This window comes from Acipenser ruthenus, chromosome 3, assembly GCF_902713425.1.
Source record: "Acipenser ruthenus chromosome 3, fAciRut3.2 maternal haplotype, whole genome shotgun sequence".
Classification (NCBI taxonomy): domain Eukaryota; kingdom Metazoa; phylum Chordata; class Actinopteri; order Acipenseriformes; family Acipenseridae; genus Acipenser; species Acipenser ruthenus.
Window position 1 is genome coordinate 43,020,807 of NC_081191.1, and position 17,821 is coordinate 43,038,627.

The 17,821-nt window shown below is 40.5% G+C and overlaps 1 protein-coding gene across 3 annotated transcripts in view; it reads right to left on the minus strand.

Moving 5' to 3' along the window:
* Positions 1-1,782: 1,782 nt before the first annotated feature.
* Positions 1,783-17,821, minus strand: part of LOC117435355 (uncharacterized) — a 35,124-nt gene continuing 19,085 nt past the window's right edge. For all 3 annotated transcript variants that reach the window (XM_059012958.1, XM_034058441.3, XM_034058442.3), the window contains 7 exons: positions 17,333-17,384; positions 11,636-11,924; positions 8,630-8,684; positions 8,244-8,309; positions 7,627-7,731; positions 3,014-3,089; positions 1,783-2,410 (listed from right to left, as the gene is read on the minus strand). In XM_059012958.1, coding sequence (XP_058868941.1) covers positions 2,349-2,410; positions 3,014-3,089; positions 7,627-7,731; positions 8,244-8,309; positions 8,630-8,684; positions 11,636-11,924; positions 17,333-17,384 — 705 coding nt within the window. In that variant the 3' untranslated portion in view covers positions 1,783-2,348. The remainder of the gene's footprint in view (positions 2,411-3,013; positions 3,090-7,626; positions 7,732-8,243; positions 8,310-8,629; positions 8,685-11,635; positions 11,925-17,332; positions 17,385-17,821) is intronic.

The window sequence follows — 17,821 nt, forward strand, 5'->3', positions numbered from 1 at the left end:
ATAAAAAACTGAAAAATTGGGCGTGCAAAATTATTCAGCCCCTTTACTTTCAGTGCAGCAAACTCTCTCCAGAAGTTCAGTGAGGATCTCTGAATGATCCAATGTTGACCTAAATGACTAATGATGATAAATAGAATCCACCTGTGTGTAATCAAGTCTCCGTATAAATGCACCTGCACTGTGATAGTCTCAGAGGTCCGTTTAAAGCGCAGAGAGCATCATGAAGAACAAGGAACACACCAGGCACGTCCGAGATACTGTTGTGGAGAAGTTTAAAGCCGGATTTGGATACAAAAAGATTTCCCAAGCTTTAAACATCCCAAGGAGCACTGTGCAAGCGATAATATTGAAATGGAAGGAGTATCAGACCACTGCAAATCTACCAAGACCTGGCCGTCCCTCTAAACTTTCAGCTCATACAAGGAGAAGACTGATCAGAGATGCAGCCAAGAGGCCCATGATCACTCTGGATGAACTGCAGAGATCTACAGCTGAGGTGGGAGACAATCAGTCGTATACTGCACAAATCTGGCCTTTATGGAAGAGTGGCAAGAAGAAAGCCATTTCTTAAAGATATCCATAAAAAGTGTCGTTTACAGTTTGCCACAAGCCACCTGGGAGACACACCAAACATGTGGAAGAAGGTGCTCTGGTCAGATGAAACCAAAATCGAACTTTTTGGCAACAATGCAAAACGTTATGTTTGGCGTAAAAGCAACACAGCTCATCACCCTGAACACACCATCCCCACTGTCAAACATGGTGGTGGCAGCATCATGGTTTGGGCCTGCTTTTCTTCAGCAGGGACAGGGAAGATGGTTAAAATTGATGGGAAGATGGATGGAGCCAAATACAGGACCATTCTGGAAGAAAACCTGATGGAGTCTGCAAAAGACCTGAGACTGGGACGGAGATTTGTCTTCCAACAAGACAATGATCCAAAACATAAAGCAAAATCTACAATGGAATGGTTCACAAATAAACATATCCAGGTGTTAGAATGGCCAAGTCAAAGTCCAGACCTGAATCCAATCGAGAATCTGTGGAAAGAACTGAAAACTGCTGTTCACAAATGCTCTCCATCCAACCTCACTGAGCTCGAGCTGTTTTGCAAGGAGGAATGGGCAAAAATTTCAGTCTCTCGATGTGCAAAACTGATAGAGACATACCCCAAGCGACTTACAGCTGTAATCGCAGCAAAAGGTGGCGCTACAAAGTATTAACTTAAGGGGGCTGAATAATTTTGCACGCCCAATTTTTCAGTTTTTTATTTGTTAAAAAAGTTTGAAATATCCAATAAATTTCGTTCCACTTCATGATTGTGTCCCACTTGTTGTTGATTCTTCACAAAAAATTACAGTTTCATATCTTTATGTTTGAAGCCTGAAATGTGGCAAAAGGTCGCAAAGTTCAAGGGGGCCGAATACTTTCGCAAGGCACTGTATAAGACTCATGATGAAGAAATGTACTTGTGGTTTAAATGTTTGTTTGCAATCCCTTGTAAGATAGAGTATTAGTCTGCCTGCCTTTTTCAAATCCAAATATATTGACTTCAGGGGTTGGAGGCACTCTGCTTCGCCTCGTGGAGCACAGCGCGACGAGGCGTCTGTATATTCAACGTATACGGACACCCCGTCGGGCCTTGTTGCATACTTCTATATATATATATAGCAGACAGCAGAAAACGAATTCCAGAATACAAAACAAAGATGCTGCAAACACTAAAATCGTCATAAAACTCTTCCGAGAATTCTATGCCATGGTGAGAAAGTCAGACAGACATTTCTATGCTAAAAAAACTTTAATAACAATGCACGATGGACTTCAAAAACATTGCTTTCTTGACTGATACATAAAACAAATATGAACTGCAGATCTTGGCTCATAATGGGAATCTAAAGGCCCCTAGGGAAGAATTATAGTTGCCTCCAGGGGACAATGCCTGCGGCTTCGGGCATTATAGCCCCCTTTTGGTAACTATAGTTCTTCCCTCAGGGGCCATAGTTTTCCACTATACACCTCCTCTCCATTCCACAGAGAGATAGATAGATAACCCAAGTGGTGCTGCATTGATGTCACAGTGGCCAATTAGCACCTACTCTCTAATAGGTACCCTTATCTTAACTGCCCAGGTATCGAGAAGATTGATAAAATAATGCCCGGGTGCTATTTTAAACAAATACAAAAAACGTTGTTTAAAAAGGTGTCAGACTTCATTCCCTGGTAGTCACTTCTTCATTGCCTTTACTTGGAATAACTCAAATCCATGTGAATTCTTGGGAAAAGAGCTTTCACTGCAGTAGAACAGGGCGTTTATGATTCTGTCCGTTCAGAACAGGGACTTGGTTTCAGCTCCTCCCTGATGTGTTCCTGGAAGCTGGTGAGAATTCATCAGGATATCTGGATGGACCTTTACAAAAGAAAAACAACAGGAAGAGAGGAAACGATGAAGTGAATGGATATGGCAATCCACCAGTACCAATGCAGAAACCAATGCATAAATGAGGTCTAAAATGTTTACTGTAATGGTATGAATCATGCTTTTATTTTACAGATAATTCAAAATTAAAAGAATGTTCAAATATTCACTATATTACCATCACTTATAACAAACAGAAAAACAAACAGAGGTCTGCCATAAAGCTAGGTTACAAGTTGCAGGGTAGAGGAATTAAGATTTAGATCATACACATTTACCCCAAGTAACCACAGATGAGACAAGTCATTTAAGTATATTCAAGTCTTTTAACTTCAATTCAACATCTATTTCTTCTTTTTTCATTGAAAGGCTATAGGAGCTGATTATTATAGTAATTACCATGGACTGCCATGTATTGTTGAGCATCAGGATGTATGTAAAATAACCCACTCTTTGGCATTTGTTGATTATTCTGCTACATTTATTCATGACAAACACAGCACTAGGGTACTGTTTCTGATGCTATCCCAAGCTGTGAGAGAGGCTTCAACTGTTGACAAAGTTCCACAAAGCTAACAAGTTTTGTATAATTACCTTGGTAGCCATCTCTCCCAGACAGTCTCATCTGAGAATATTCCTGAGGACCAGAGGGCTGATCATTGCTTTTAGGCTAAAAAACAAAAATAAATTTAAAAGTAGTGGTATATATATATAATAGTGCCAAGACAAATAGTTGAACAAATATTTTTTGACATGTATTTGGATACAAAAATCAGATGTTTTTATTACCTTGCACTTATTTACCGTCTCACCAGAATTTGTGCAACAGTTTCATAATATAAAAGCGTGTTGCTGTTTTAGTGCAGCTATCCAGCAGCACGATTACAAAGGCATGTTCGCAAGTAGGCTATTTCTTGTCTCATGTTCTGCTGACTATAAAATTAGCCAGTGGCTTGTGCAGATGGGCATCCCTGCTACTCACCACAAACAGTAACTGCGACCTGTCGCCCCCGATCCTAAGGGACCAAGGCTACTGTTCTGGTGCAGGCTACTGCTAGTCTCGTGTTTGTACTGACTGGTAGTTTAGTCAGTGGGTGACTTGTGCTCCGTGTCGGTACCGAGCACACTCATAAGAACATAAGAAAGTTTACAAACGAGAGGATGCCCATTCGGCCCATCTTGCTCATTTGGTTGTTAGTAGCTTATTGATCCCAGAATCTCATCAAGCAGCTTCTTGAAGGATCCCAGGGTGTCAGCTTCAACAACATTACTGGGGAGTTGGTTCCAGACACAATTCTGAATGCCCCTTTATCTAATCTCCATTTGTGACCCCTGGTCCTTGTTTCTTTTTTCAGGTCGAAAACGTCCCCTGGGTTGACATTGTCTATACCTTTTAGAATTTTGAAAGCTTGAATCAGATCAGTGCGTAGTCTTCTTTGTTCAAGACTGAACAGATTCAATTATTTGAGCCTGTCTGCATACAACATGCCTTTTAAACCCGGGATAATTCTGGTTGCTCTTCTTTGCACTCTTTATAGAGCAGCAATATCCTTTTTGTAACGAGGTGACCAGAACACAATATTCTAGATGAGCTCTTACTAATGCATTATAAAGTTTTAACATTACTTCCCTTGATTTAAATTCAACACTTCTCACAATATATCCGAGCATCTTGTTGGACTTTTTTATAGCTTCGCCACATTGTCTAGATGAAGACATTTCTGAGTCAACATAAACTTCTTGGTCTTTTTCATAGATTCCTTCTTCAATTTCAGTGTCTCCCTATGGTATTTATAATGCACATTTTTATTGCCTGCGTGCAGTACCTTACACTTTTCTCTACTAAATGTCATTTGCCATGTGTCTGCCCAGTTCTGAATGCTGTCTAGATCATTTTGAATGACCTTTGCTGCTGCAACAGTGTTTGCCACGCCTCCTATTTTTGTGTCATCTGCAAATTTAACAAGTTTGCTTACTATACCAGAATTTAAATCATTAATGTAGATTAGGAATAGCAGAGGACCTAATACTGATCCCCATGGTACACCACTGGTTAGCGTGCTCCATTTTGAGGTTTCTCCTCTAATCAGTACTTTCTGTTTTCTACATGTTAACCACTCCCTGATCCATGTGCATGCATTTCCTTGAATCCCTACTGCGCTCCGTTTGAGAATTAATCTTTTATGCGGGACTTTGTCAAAAGCTTTCTGGAAATCTAAATAAACCATGTCATATGCTTTGCAATTATCCATTGTCGATGTTGCATCTTCAAAAAAATCAAGCAGGTTAGTTAGACATGATCTCCCTTTACTAAAACCATGCTGACTGTCTCCCAGGATACTGTTACCATATAGGTAATTGGGGCGGGGAAAAGCAGCGCTAAGAAGAGTACAGCCAAGAAACCTCGTTCCTCGTCTACTTCCTCTTCCAAATCCCCTTCACCTTTTCCTCCTCAAATGGTTCGGAAATCAGGACAGATAGATAAAATCTGGTGAGGTTGTGTCACGCCAGCAGGCAATTCTAACTGAGCTGATGCAAGAGCGCTCTGTCCCACCAGTAATACAGGATCCTCCAGCACCCACTCCCTCTGCACCTTTGCAGGCCGTGGCTAGTGGGCTAGAGAGCAATATACTGTCTATCACTGCCTCCGAGGAGGCTGACGATCAGGACATGGTGCTCCCTTTGGATGATGCTGAATCGGGACATTCCAATTACGCAGCTCCCACTGTCATCAGAGCTCATGCCTTTAATGCAACAAGATACTGCGGCGTTACGGGTTCCTTGGCCTCAAACAAGGGACGAGCGGCTCTCCATCACTCCTGCTGCCCCTCCGGTTCATCCAGATTTTCTGTTCGAGCTACAGTCCACTTGGGCTCACCCAGCTACAGCTGCGACGGTTTCCTGTTCTGTACACTCCACTATAACAGAGTGTTAGAAGTGGACAAGCTGGGTCTTACCAACTTCCCGCCAATAGAGGGCCCCATTGCTGCGCCTGTTCAGCTTACCAATCTGTCTTTGCCAGCCAACGACGCGGTGTGCCTGATTAAGCAGTTCAGAGTGACAGAAGTCATTTTAAAGAAAGCATATGCAGCTAGTGCGCGCACGCCTGGCTAACTACAATAGCATAGTTGTACCTTACCAGGCTCAACTTATGGGGTCCCTCTCTGAGGACCATAGGCCTTCGTCTCAGCAACTAGATGAGCTGTGCCTAATTTCCAGCAACCTGCTATGGCCGTCCAAGCTTAGCCGACAAGCAATAGGCAAAAACCTGGCAGCATTGGTGGTTGCGCACAGGCAGCTCTGGCTCTCCCAAGCACACATGCTTGACTGAAATAAGACGGCACTGCTGGATTCTATGGTTACTCCAGGCCACACATTTGGCCCGACGGTAGACAGGATGCTACAGCAATCTCACTGTGCAAGGGAGTCCACCAAGGAATTGGTGCACCTTATTCCCAAGAGACCCCCTCCATCACGTAAGCCTGCAGCTCAGTGGCATCCTAAGCCCCAGTTTCAGAGGAAACCGGTACAATAGGGTGGTACCACAAGCCCAGGGATCCTTCTCCAGAAGTCACTTGGACTACTTGAACAGTGCACCAAAAGACCCCTGGGTGCTCAATACTGTGCAAACTGGTTACTCTCTCCAGTTCCAACACAGCCCCCCTTCCTTCTGGGGTATGACAATTACAACTGTCACAGAACCGCAAGTCGCCGCTCTGGAGGTAGCAGCTCTGCTCCAAAAGCAAGCCATTTGTATAGTAGACCCCCCCAGCAAGAACGCCCCCGGGGGTTCTACACCAGGTATTTTCTGGTGCCAAAACGTTTTATTTTAAGTGTTTAAAGTTAAATGTCAGTTTTTGTGTGCTTGTTCAGCTACAAAAAGGCACTTTATTTTTATTCCTTGCCATTGCTGTTTTCATAAAGAAAGAAATAAAATGCAGTGTCAACTTTATGTACAATTTATTTTGGGAATAAACATAAATAACTTGAACTGCTATTTGGCATCCTTTGTTTTGTAGTTAATTCACTGAGGTAAAGTAAGGCCTACACAACATATTCTTTACTCCTGGGATATTTTTCTATTTTAACGTGCTACATATTGTAAGGTCTTGCTGTAAAATAAAGGCACACACACACACACACACACACACACACACACACACACACACAGGGGCCACGGCCACGCCCCCCTGCTGCTATGCTGTCTCTGCCTGCGTTCTGAGCAATATAATGACTTATTACTTTTTGAAAAACAAACGAATATCCTAATGAATATTTAAAATTATGAGCGAATATTAAAACATGAAAATCCTGTGTTCGTCCCAGCACTAATATACAATATAACATAATATAATTACCGACACAATGACAATGCAAGAACACTCAAAATAGTTTGAATCTAGGTCTCAAGATATTTCAGGTTGATCGGTCACATTTACAGGGATGTGTCTCCTTAGTTAATCACAGACTGGTGTGAGCAGCTCTGAAATCAGACCCTGTGGTCTCCTATCCTATAGTAACTAGGCGGTCTTTACCACAGGTTCTACCTGCAATTAACCCTTTGCGGTCCATTGTCGGACTGGGTCCGACATTGCAATTATTCCTCACAGGTCCTTTGTCGGACTGGGTCCGACATCATTATAGCAACGCAATAAACGGGTGTTTAGTCGTTTTTTCTCCGGAAAAAGCCGAGAAAACCATTCAATTGCCGAGTGGTAGCGACAGGAGCCGAGACAAGTCGGGAAAAAAAAAAAAAAGGCGTATTTCATGAACAGTCATACATGGTATCAGGTATCAGATAATGGGCGTTCATAGTAAACAAGCTGGCTAAGTGCGTCAGCGCACTGAGACTATCATGGACATTTGCAGAGCTTTTTTCAGATGTTATAGTAATAAAATAATGACTTGGATCGCATTATTGAGGAGTTTGGTGATAAAACGAGTGATCTGGAGATGATCGATCGGTATGTACGACTATTATTATTTATTTCTTACATAGCTGAACGCTATAGCAAACAAAAGGGTGGGGCGGGGCTGGAGATGCCTAGTGTGTGCTTTGTTGATATGCAGGGCCATTTAAACCCGTTTGACTGTGAAAAAAAATACTTTTAAACAGCGCGTATAAAATTAACTGCGCGTGTGAAAATTAATTAGACCTGGCGTGCCTGACGCGCGATTAATAAATGGACCGCAAAGGGTTAACTTACTGATGCAAAACTTCTCAGCCGATACTCCATCAGTATGTCAGTCAGCTTCTGTGTGATCTTCAGAACCATCTGTGCATCACTCTCAGTTTCTATATGGAAATTTTCCTGAAAAATAAATTATATAATATAAAAAAATTAAACATCCAAAATATTAAAAAACATATACTGAACTACACAAAAAAAGCATGTTTGGTTTATAATTGTGCATAGAGTTTAATTATAAAAATAGTATTTATAAAAAGCAGCAGTGTTTAAGGGACAATATCCAGAAGAATCTTGGCATCTTGTTAATGTAGATGTAATATAAATTATGTACCAATCCACACGAGTGTCCCCACTGGCTCACCTGGTAAAATCACTGATAGGAGTATGTCAAAGACAATTCTGGTGCTTAACAAGGTCATTTTATACTGCCCTCATTACATAAACTCCACCTTGCTCAGGCTTGCCTCAAATGTAAAATTATGCAGGTGACTGAACATATCAAATACTCATGACTGCAGAAACAGTAATAAATTATTAGGAACACATATCATGATAATAAATGGATGTAAATATATTGCCAATTCAGGAAGGTAAGCAAGTAATAGTTTCAAGCTACAGAGTAAAAAACATACCAGAATTTCAAAGACTGGAGAACATGTGGAGCTCCCTTCAGGAGTTCTCTTGTAGGCTTGGTTACCCTGGAAAAATATAACAAAGAATCACCATAACAAAAACATTCAATTTGGAAAAATTTCAGAAAGACAATAAAAGCTTTGACAAATGTCTCAACAGGCAGCCTTAATATTTTGTTTCAAATTTCTTAAACAAACACATTCTTATTTGTAAATGTTAATAGGTAATGCAGGTTCACTTTTTAGAATACAGATGTTTTATTTGAAAGCATCTTAAAAAGCTACCCAATCCTTATTCCGAGTTGCCAGAACATGTATTTTAAAAAGAGGTCACAACAGTAGCTGACTTTCTGTAAGTGTTAGCAGTAGAAACTCCAGTGACTTACATCCATTGGAACCATTTGATCTAATCCTTGTCTTCTGATGAGTGTTTCAAATTCACTGTTGAAAAGAAGAAAAAGTCATTCAATGTAAACTAAACCTAAAACTCAGGACAACAGATGGCTTGATCATTTTTGATTACTATTATTTTTTGTATTTATTTATTTTTTAAATGTTGGGGTTCATGAAGGTAAGCATACATTGTATGCATTTGACTGCTGTATTAGACAAAGAGAAGAAGATGTGATAACCTTTTAATTGTATTAATACTTGTACTGTGATTCTTGAAATGTATTTTTGTTTACGACTAAGTCGACCTGGATAAGGGCGTCTGCTAAGAAGAAACAACAACAACAACAACAACAACAACAACAACAACAAACTCAGGGTTCTCCCCAGGAATTTTGTAAAGCCGGGTGGCAGAACATTATAGCCGGGAGCACTTTTAAAACAGAATAAAACTTACCTTAAATATATAATACGACAAATAGATTTGAATAATATGTTGTCTTTTGTTGACTATCTGCTTGATCTTTATGTTCTACATTCATTACGTTTTTTTATTATGGTAAATTACCATGCTTATTTAGGCACTCTACGATTTGACTGGGGAAAGATAATGAAGGTTTATTTGGAGTTCACAAAAATAAATAAAAAACGGTAACCTTTGCACTTTCTTTTTAGCTTAATTATTGAGCTTATTGCTTCCTTTAAATTGTTTTAAGTTTTCAGTGCATTTTGTTAATGCACTCCCATTTTTGTTCCTCGCTGAATGCAACTGTTCATTTTAACCATTTTTTTTTTTTTTTTACACAACAGTACTCGCACACGTTTGGTCACCATCATAACTGTTGCATGAAACCGGAGTGTAATAATCCAGCACTTCTGCACTTAAGCATTACTATGTCAGCTGACAAGTGTTCAGCTGATGTCCCAGCACGCCTTTCTTCTTAAAAGGCATACAGCCTCTATGCATGAACCCCCAATATCTCTCGCAAGCATCTGGGTACATATATTTTACAATATCACAACAAACTTTTTTTTTGGGGGGTGCATATGTATAGCTATTATGTACTATATATAACCTTACAGTACAATACTAGGACAAAAAATGGACGGAATGATAATACCCGAAAATAAGCTTAATATTTTTTTAATAAAGTAGCCACTGCAAATACAGTATTAGAACATAAGAAAGTTAACAAACGAGAGGAGGCCATTCAGCCCATCTTGCTCGTTTGGTTGTTAGTAGCTTATTGATCCCAGAATCTCATCAAGCAGCTTCTTGAAGGAACCCAAGGTTTCAGCTTCCTCAACATTACTGGGGAGTTGGTTCCAGATCCTCACAATTCTTTGTGTAAAACAAGTGCCTGCTATTTTCTGTTTTGAATGCCCCTTTATCTAATCTCCATTTGGTGACCCCTGGTCCATGTTTCTTTTTTCAGGTCAAAAATACCTTTTAGAATTTTTAATGCTTGAATCAGATCACCGCGTAGTTCTTTGTTCAAGACTGAATAGATTCAATTATTTTAGCCTGTCTGCATACGACATGCCTTTTAAACCCAGGATAACTGGTCGCTCTTCTTTGCACTCTTTCTAGAGCAGCAATATCCTTTTTGTAACGAGGTGTATTAGGCGGTGGATTGCACCGGTCGCCGGCTTATTTTAAAAACACTGCATTCATTGTCACTATCTTTGCTTTGAAAATAAATCGCTTACTTTTTTAGCAGTCATTTTAACGTTTTAGCCTCTCAAAGTGCTTAACACAGAAAACCCACCCCTTCAACTCTCTGATTGGTTAAATGTTGTGTCAAGATGCAACACAGCTGTCATGTGGTAACAAGATTTATTTTTTTTTTCACCCAAAAATGCATAAGTGATCTAGTCTGCAAGTGCAATCAATCCTTATTGTTACAGGCACAGTAGCATCTGCAAGACGGGCGGATCGGGTTTTTTCAGCCGGGTGGTGTACCCGGCTGAAAAGGCCTGGGGAGAACCGTGTAACTAAACAATAATTAATCAAGTTTTCAAGACCTCAAAAGGTCTCTTGAAAGTAGAAGAGAGATTGATGTTTATATTTTAAAAAATGTAAACAAATCAATCTCTCTTTTCTACTTTCACCCGAAGAGACCTTTGAGGTCTTGAAAGCTTGTGATTAATTATTGTTTAGTTAGTCCAATAAAAGGTATCGCATCTCCTTCTCTTTGTCTATCAACTCTGGACTCATATGGCTACCATTTCATCTATCAATGACTATTGTATTTCAAATCTTTTTTTTTCTTACAGCTGAAACAAACGGGACTACACAGTAATCTTCTCATGTTTGAGTTTTCTGTTTGGCTAGAACCAGGTTAGGCATAAAGCCCCCTAGATCCCCTAGGAGATTCCATGTAAGACACATAGTGTGTTTAGCTGACTGGGGATTGGAAGAGGGAGGAGTCTTTGTTTCTGACCCTTGTGAACCACACCATGTTCACAATACCATGTGGGAGGCACACAGAGGAAGTAATGGGAAAGTTACTGCATCACACGATTAGAAAAACGATTCAGTATCATAAGCCAATCAGCTTCCAGCTATAGCGGGCATTAATACACAGTAGATGCCCGGTGGAACGTCACCGCATCACCTGTGCACTAAATTTAAAATCAATCTGCGCAAGTACCGTCAGCTCAACTGAAGCTCAGACAGCATCTTTCAACAAATCAATACAGTTCAGTAATATTGCTCCATTCTGATATCTGACACTGTCCAGATAAACTATAAGCAGCTCTGACAAGTAAAAAAGTGATTTGTTTAATAAAGTCATTGTTTTCTCCAATTATATGTATGATCCTTTATGAAAATATTTGGGACTATTTTCTTAACTTCTCAGCGGAAGCGTACTTGATGAATCATTACTAGTTCAAGGTAAATAAAGGTTTTAAAAGAAAATTGAGAAAAATAATTTTCTAATAGCAATAGTGCCCTCTCAATGATAGATGGGCACTATCGCTTAAAAATCATCAATTACCTTCTTACTCCAGCTTCAAAGTCGTTCATTTCCGGTCTCATCCTCTCCCCTCTAAGAGGGCTGCCTTCACGGAAACTTCCACTAGGAAATTCATCAGGATATCTTCCCGGGCAATCCGGGTACCTTCTCCTTGGATAAGCATCAGGGTGCATCCCAGGAATATCATCTCGGGACATGCCAGCAGAAAAATCTTCATGGGGCATTCCTGGGGGAAAATCATTGGGGTGCATTCCAGGGGGAAAATCATTGGGGTGCAATCCACCTGGGCCACCATGAGGAAATCTCTCACCTTGAATAAATAGATAATGGAGTATGTGAAGCGGCATACATCGTTAACACTTTAACTGGAACAGAACAAATCCCAGCAGTCATGAACGCTCTCAAGGTCCATTTTCCCCACAAGAGAAGATAGAGAATCATTCCTCGGAGACCAAGAAATCAAAATCTCAGCAAACAAAACTGCTTTCGATACACTGTAAACCTTGTGAAAACATACCTACAACACGTAGGCCAGATGAGAGGCTTGCATGACACTGGAATTTGAAAGCTCAATGTTAACTTGTATTGTGTATTTAAAAAATTAAGAAAAAAAAAGCAGAAAAAAGGTGTCTGAATATGAGCCAGGAACTGTGAGTGGTACCCTGGGAGTGTAGATCGCTCTTTAACCCCTTAAGGACTGTGACCGTGTAAACACGATCATACTGAAGTGTCTTTCTGGGCCAGTGATCGGGCCAACATGATAAACACACTTCAATTTGTTGACTTACTGGGCCACCATACTTTGCCGTACAGGTTGGAAACGCATAAAAAAGAGAGGAACTTGTTTAGAAATAAGAAAGAAAAACAGAAAAACACTGTAAATCCGTGTTTTTGACTTAATTATATTAGAACGTGTATTCTCTCATGTGTTAATATATGTTTGATCAACTTTTATAAATAACAAGAAATGAGTGGATATAAGCAGATACTGTTTCATGAGCTAAATTTATATCAGTAATGTTTATTATTACTGACAATAATGGATTGAAGAACTATTTATTTTGAGAAAATCGAGTGGTGTCCATTATTGCTTAAAGATCCTGAGAATAAACGTTTATTATGGCATTGCAATTGTACAGCGTTGGCTTATAATAGTTGACGTTAGCACTAGTTATTCGGTCATTCTTGCTGTTTGAAAAATACTGCTTTGATAATAGGATATTCAGTGTAAATATATACATTTATGTATGGCAGGTAAAAAAAACTGATGTCTGAATCAGAATTTTCTGACAGCGATTCATTTATAATATAGATGAAAAATATCAAGATTTAGTTTTTTACTTATTGGAGTCAAAAATCAGTAAAAAGTACTTTTTATAGTTTCTGAAGTATTGCATAATATTCTTAAGTGTTCCACATTTTTAGTTTTTATCTTAAATTTTTCCTGGGAGTTTAAGTTACAAATATTAAAATACGGATTAAAAAAGAAAAAAAGGTGACTTTTTTATTGAAACATCTGGAAAAATCTCTGATTAAGTTTAAATATCCTGCTGGCAAGCTGGCCCTTTAACTCTTTTTACTCAGGCACTGTAAAGCCCGACACACACAGCCCGACTCATCTCATCTGAGTATGCACAGATTCTGCGATCAGTTGTGCTCAGTTTTGGTTTGACGTCACAATTGAGTTTTTCCCGACTGGGTGTCGCACACTGATAAGACTGAATTACTGATCACAACTACAGGTACTGGACAAAAAAATGGAAACACCAATGTAAAGTCACTTAACAGGGCGTTGGGCCACTATGGTATCCCGCTCTGTGGAGTTCTCGGTGGACCGTTTTTTATGAAACTGGTTTTTTGTGCCCCAGGTTGAAATTTGCAGTCAATTGATCTGCAGTTGCTAGTCTGTTTTGCCTTGCACTTCGAATTAATGCACGGATATCACAATCCCGGAGTATGCGCTTCCGCCCACTGTTGCCCTTTGCTGATGATGTCTTTCCCTCAGAGTTCCATGCCGACATCACCTTAGACACCGTTGCTCGTGAAACATCAGCAAGTTGAGCTGTCTTGGTCACTGAAGATCCTGCCAAACGCACCCCAACAATCACCCCTCTTTCAAAGTCACTGAGGTCTCCTCTTGCAGTCAAGCTAGCCATAATTATAGGCAACCAGGCCTGTCCAGCATTTTTATACATGACCCTAAGCATGCTGGGATGTTATCTGCTTAATTAACGCATGAGCCACACCTGTGTGGAAGCCCTTGCTTTCAATATACTTGGCATCCCTCATTTGCACACACACACACACACGCACGCGTGTGTGAAAAATCACATGGAAATAAGATCATATGCAAAGTAGCCTACATTATTCCGTAAATGCACCAGTGGGCATCTTAATTATTTACCCCCCCCCCACCCCCACCCCCACCTTTTTAATTTTTAAGTGATTAAATGCCTGGTAATTGTGGTGTTCTTTTTAGAAGTAGAATATGAATGTGTGGTACAGTCCTCATTTGTAAATCAATATCCTACTGTAATCGTTTTTTATGTTGGTGTCTGCTTTGAAATAAATTGTTATCGGGACTTTTAAAATAGTAACTTCATACATTACAGTGGGGGGTGGGGGCGATATTATTATTATTATTATTATTATTATTATTATTATTAATAATAATAAACAACTTATATGGCACCTAAATGCAAAGCATCTCAAAGCGCTGTATAGTTTCAAACACGGTAGCACAGACATATTTTCTTTTTTGGCTCGACAAAAACATACATAATTCCAAAATTATACAACCGAACCATGATGGAATGCCAATAAATAAAGATGCTTTTTTGGTTATTATATGTTTTAAATAAGTAAGAGGAAAATAATGTATTAATAGCCTAGTATACAAACCAGGAAATTCCTAGATTAAAACGGGTCCCAGGGGGGAGATTGGTCTTGAAAACAGGAGGGTCCTGATCAAAACGGAAGACTTGACAGGTATGTACAGATAATCATAGTTGTAGGCATTTGTGTTACTCACACAATTTTGTTAAGGTAACTAATAAATGTATTTGGTGGCAGGAGAGGCTGAGAGACGCTGTAGCAGCACAAAGTCTGATGCGTTAAATTTAGTAATTTGAATGCTGCTCTAGAGTATAATGCCTACATTATTTTGTATTTAATAGCTGTCAATGTATAAAAGTGGGTGAATTTTGAAGGATAAAAAAGGATATGATAAAAGAGGAAATAAAACATTCCAAGACCCGACGTGCCGAGACCCAGACCCGACGTGCCGAAACCGAGACCCAGACCAAGACCCGACGTGCTGAAACCGAGACCAGACGTGCTGAAACAGAGGCCGAGACCAAGACCCGACGTGCCGAGACCGAAACCCAGACCCGACGTGCCGAGACCGAGACCCAGACCAACAGACGTGCCGAGACCGAGACCCAGACCCGACGTGCCAAAACCGAGACCCAGACCAAGACCCGACGTGCCGAGACCGAAACCCAGACCCGACGTGCCGAGACCGAGACCCAGACCAACAGACGTGCCAAGACCGAGACCCAGACCCGACGTGCCGAAACCGAGACCCAGACCCGACGTGCCGAAACCGAGACCCAGACCAACATCAGACGTGCCGAGACCAAGACCCAGACCCGACGTGCCAAAACCAAGACCCAGACCAACATCAGACGTGCCGAGACCCAGACCCGACGTGCCAAAACCAAGACCCAGACCAACATCAGACGTGCCGAGACCGAGACCCAGACCCGACGTGCCGAAACCGAGACCCAGACCAACATCAGACGTGCCGAGACCGAGACCCAGACCCGACGTGCCGAAACCGAGTCCCAGACCAAGACCAGACGTGCGGAGACCGAGACCCAGACCAAGACCCGACGTTCCGAGACCGAGACCCAGACCCGACGTGCCGAGACCGAGACCCAGACCCGACGTGCCGAAACCGAGACCCAGACCAACATCAGACGTGCCGAGACCGAGACCCAGACCCGACGTGCCGAAACCGAGACCCAGACCAAGACCAGACGTGCTGAGACCGAGACCCAGACCAAGACCCGACGTTCCGAGACCGAGACCCAGACCCGACGTGCCGAGACCGAGATCCAGACCCGACGTGCCGAGACCGAGACCCAGACCCAAACCCGACGTGCCGAGAACCAAGACCAGACAGCCCGAGACCAAGAACTCAAAATGTGGCCTCGAGACCGAGAGCAGGTCTCGAGACTCCATCTCTGGTGGGGGTGGGGTCAAGTACCACAGATAAGAGGAAGGGGGGGGGACGTACCAAAAAGTTTGAGAACGACTATAGTAAACAAACATTTTTCAGACAATCTTTACAAAAGAAGAGAAATTGAAACAAAGGCACAAGGACCCATTTTCCGACAAATATATACTGTAAAGCCATAAATATTTGCAAGCCTTTTATTATGTGTTCTTCACGTATGAAAACAAAAAACGGAAACATTTTTGACACGAATATCAAATTCCACTAACAATACATACTTTGTATATTGCAACAGGTCGCCAACATTTCTGGAGCAAAATTGGTTTTATGGGTGTGATTCGCCAATTATTTTGGGTCGCAAATAATTATGGATTTACAGTATTTATTTTTCGTGTTGTTTTTCAGATGCACGAGACAAGTCAGCTGTTAGGGTTAGGTTGCCATGGTCGCCATCTTGCAAACATCTGAAGCCATACTGAATTGCTCCATCTTATACCACATGATCAGGGTGCCTGGGACGAATAGTTTCAATACGTTTTTTTTTCTTTTGTACATTTTTCAATTGTTCCAGTTTTTTTGGCTTCTTTTGTATATATGTCCATAATTCCTTTATTTATTATCCAATTTGTTAAAAAATTGAAGTTTCGTTGTACACTTTTGCGTCAGATTTGCGCTGGCCATGCAAAAGACATTTTACAAACAATAAATAATGTTAATGTCAAAACAGGCGAAATTAGCTCAGACCCTAAAGGGTTAATGTCCCTGGCATGTATGATGCAAATCGAGGCCACATTTTCCCAAGTTACCTGGTACTGTGCGAACGTTTGGGCAATCTCTGTGCTGATGGATATAGTATCTGCAGAAGGTATGAATGTGACATCAGCACAAAACAAGCCAGGTTTATTCGCCTTGAAATCATAAAAATCACACTGGACATTTTCATCAATGCACTGCATAAGTTTACCAAGTACCAACTAAAGCATCATCATTTTCTGTCAAATATTTACGCTTTAAGATTGTCACAGTTAGGCAGTTTTTAGCTGATGGCCAGTACTGTCGAACAAAGTCACCAATGCATACCCTTCTGCAATAAACAGTGGCTGTCCAAAGCACAGAGCTCTAACAAACTCATTAACACAGTCATTCTGCACTCCCTTATTAAAGTGCTTGTAAAAGCTGCAAAAATGGGATTGCTTGTCTCAGTTCACATTCTTGTTTTAGAAACAGAAAATGAACTGGTGCCTCCAGGAAAATACATGGTATGGACCACATTTTGTTGTTTTTAGCAAGGTGATCAGTACAAAATCTTTAAAATGGCTTTATAGTAGATTTTCAACTACTTCTGGGGCAAAAAAAACCTGCCTTGGCAGAATTAGCCAGCATGTCTTACCATTTTGCATGGGCCAGTAATATTTCTCTTCTACATATCATTTCACCTTTTACAGAAATATTTTGACATATACTCCATAAAAACCTACCTGATTCAGTGTTTGAATTGTTATAAGGTGGACCTCGACTTGACATTATCACCTACAAAAAAAAAAAAAAAAAAAAGTTCAGTTTTGAGAAGTATTTTTTTTTATTCTTTCTACACCAAGTAACTTTGCAAAAAGACAACTCTTCTGTAATGAACTAGTAATTGCATAATGTCTTGTATGAAAATAAGTCCTACACAAATTGTTCTGAGTTCATTCTTACCTGATATGCACATCCTTTCGTTGGAGGTCTCAAATGTACAGTTTAAAAAAAAAAAATAAAATACTATAGTGAAGATGTCGTTTTTATTATAACCAGGCTATCTGATACAACAATTCGTTAAATAATTCTGTTTGAAAGCCAAGCATCAGAATGTGTTACAATTTCTTCTTTTTTTTTTTTCAACAGATGGATGAAATTGGACCCTCCCCTTCCATGGCTTTGATCTTGTCATTAACCACCCGGCTGTTTCCCTTATTAAGTGATTTGCT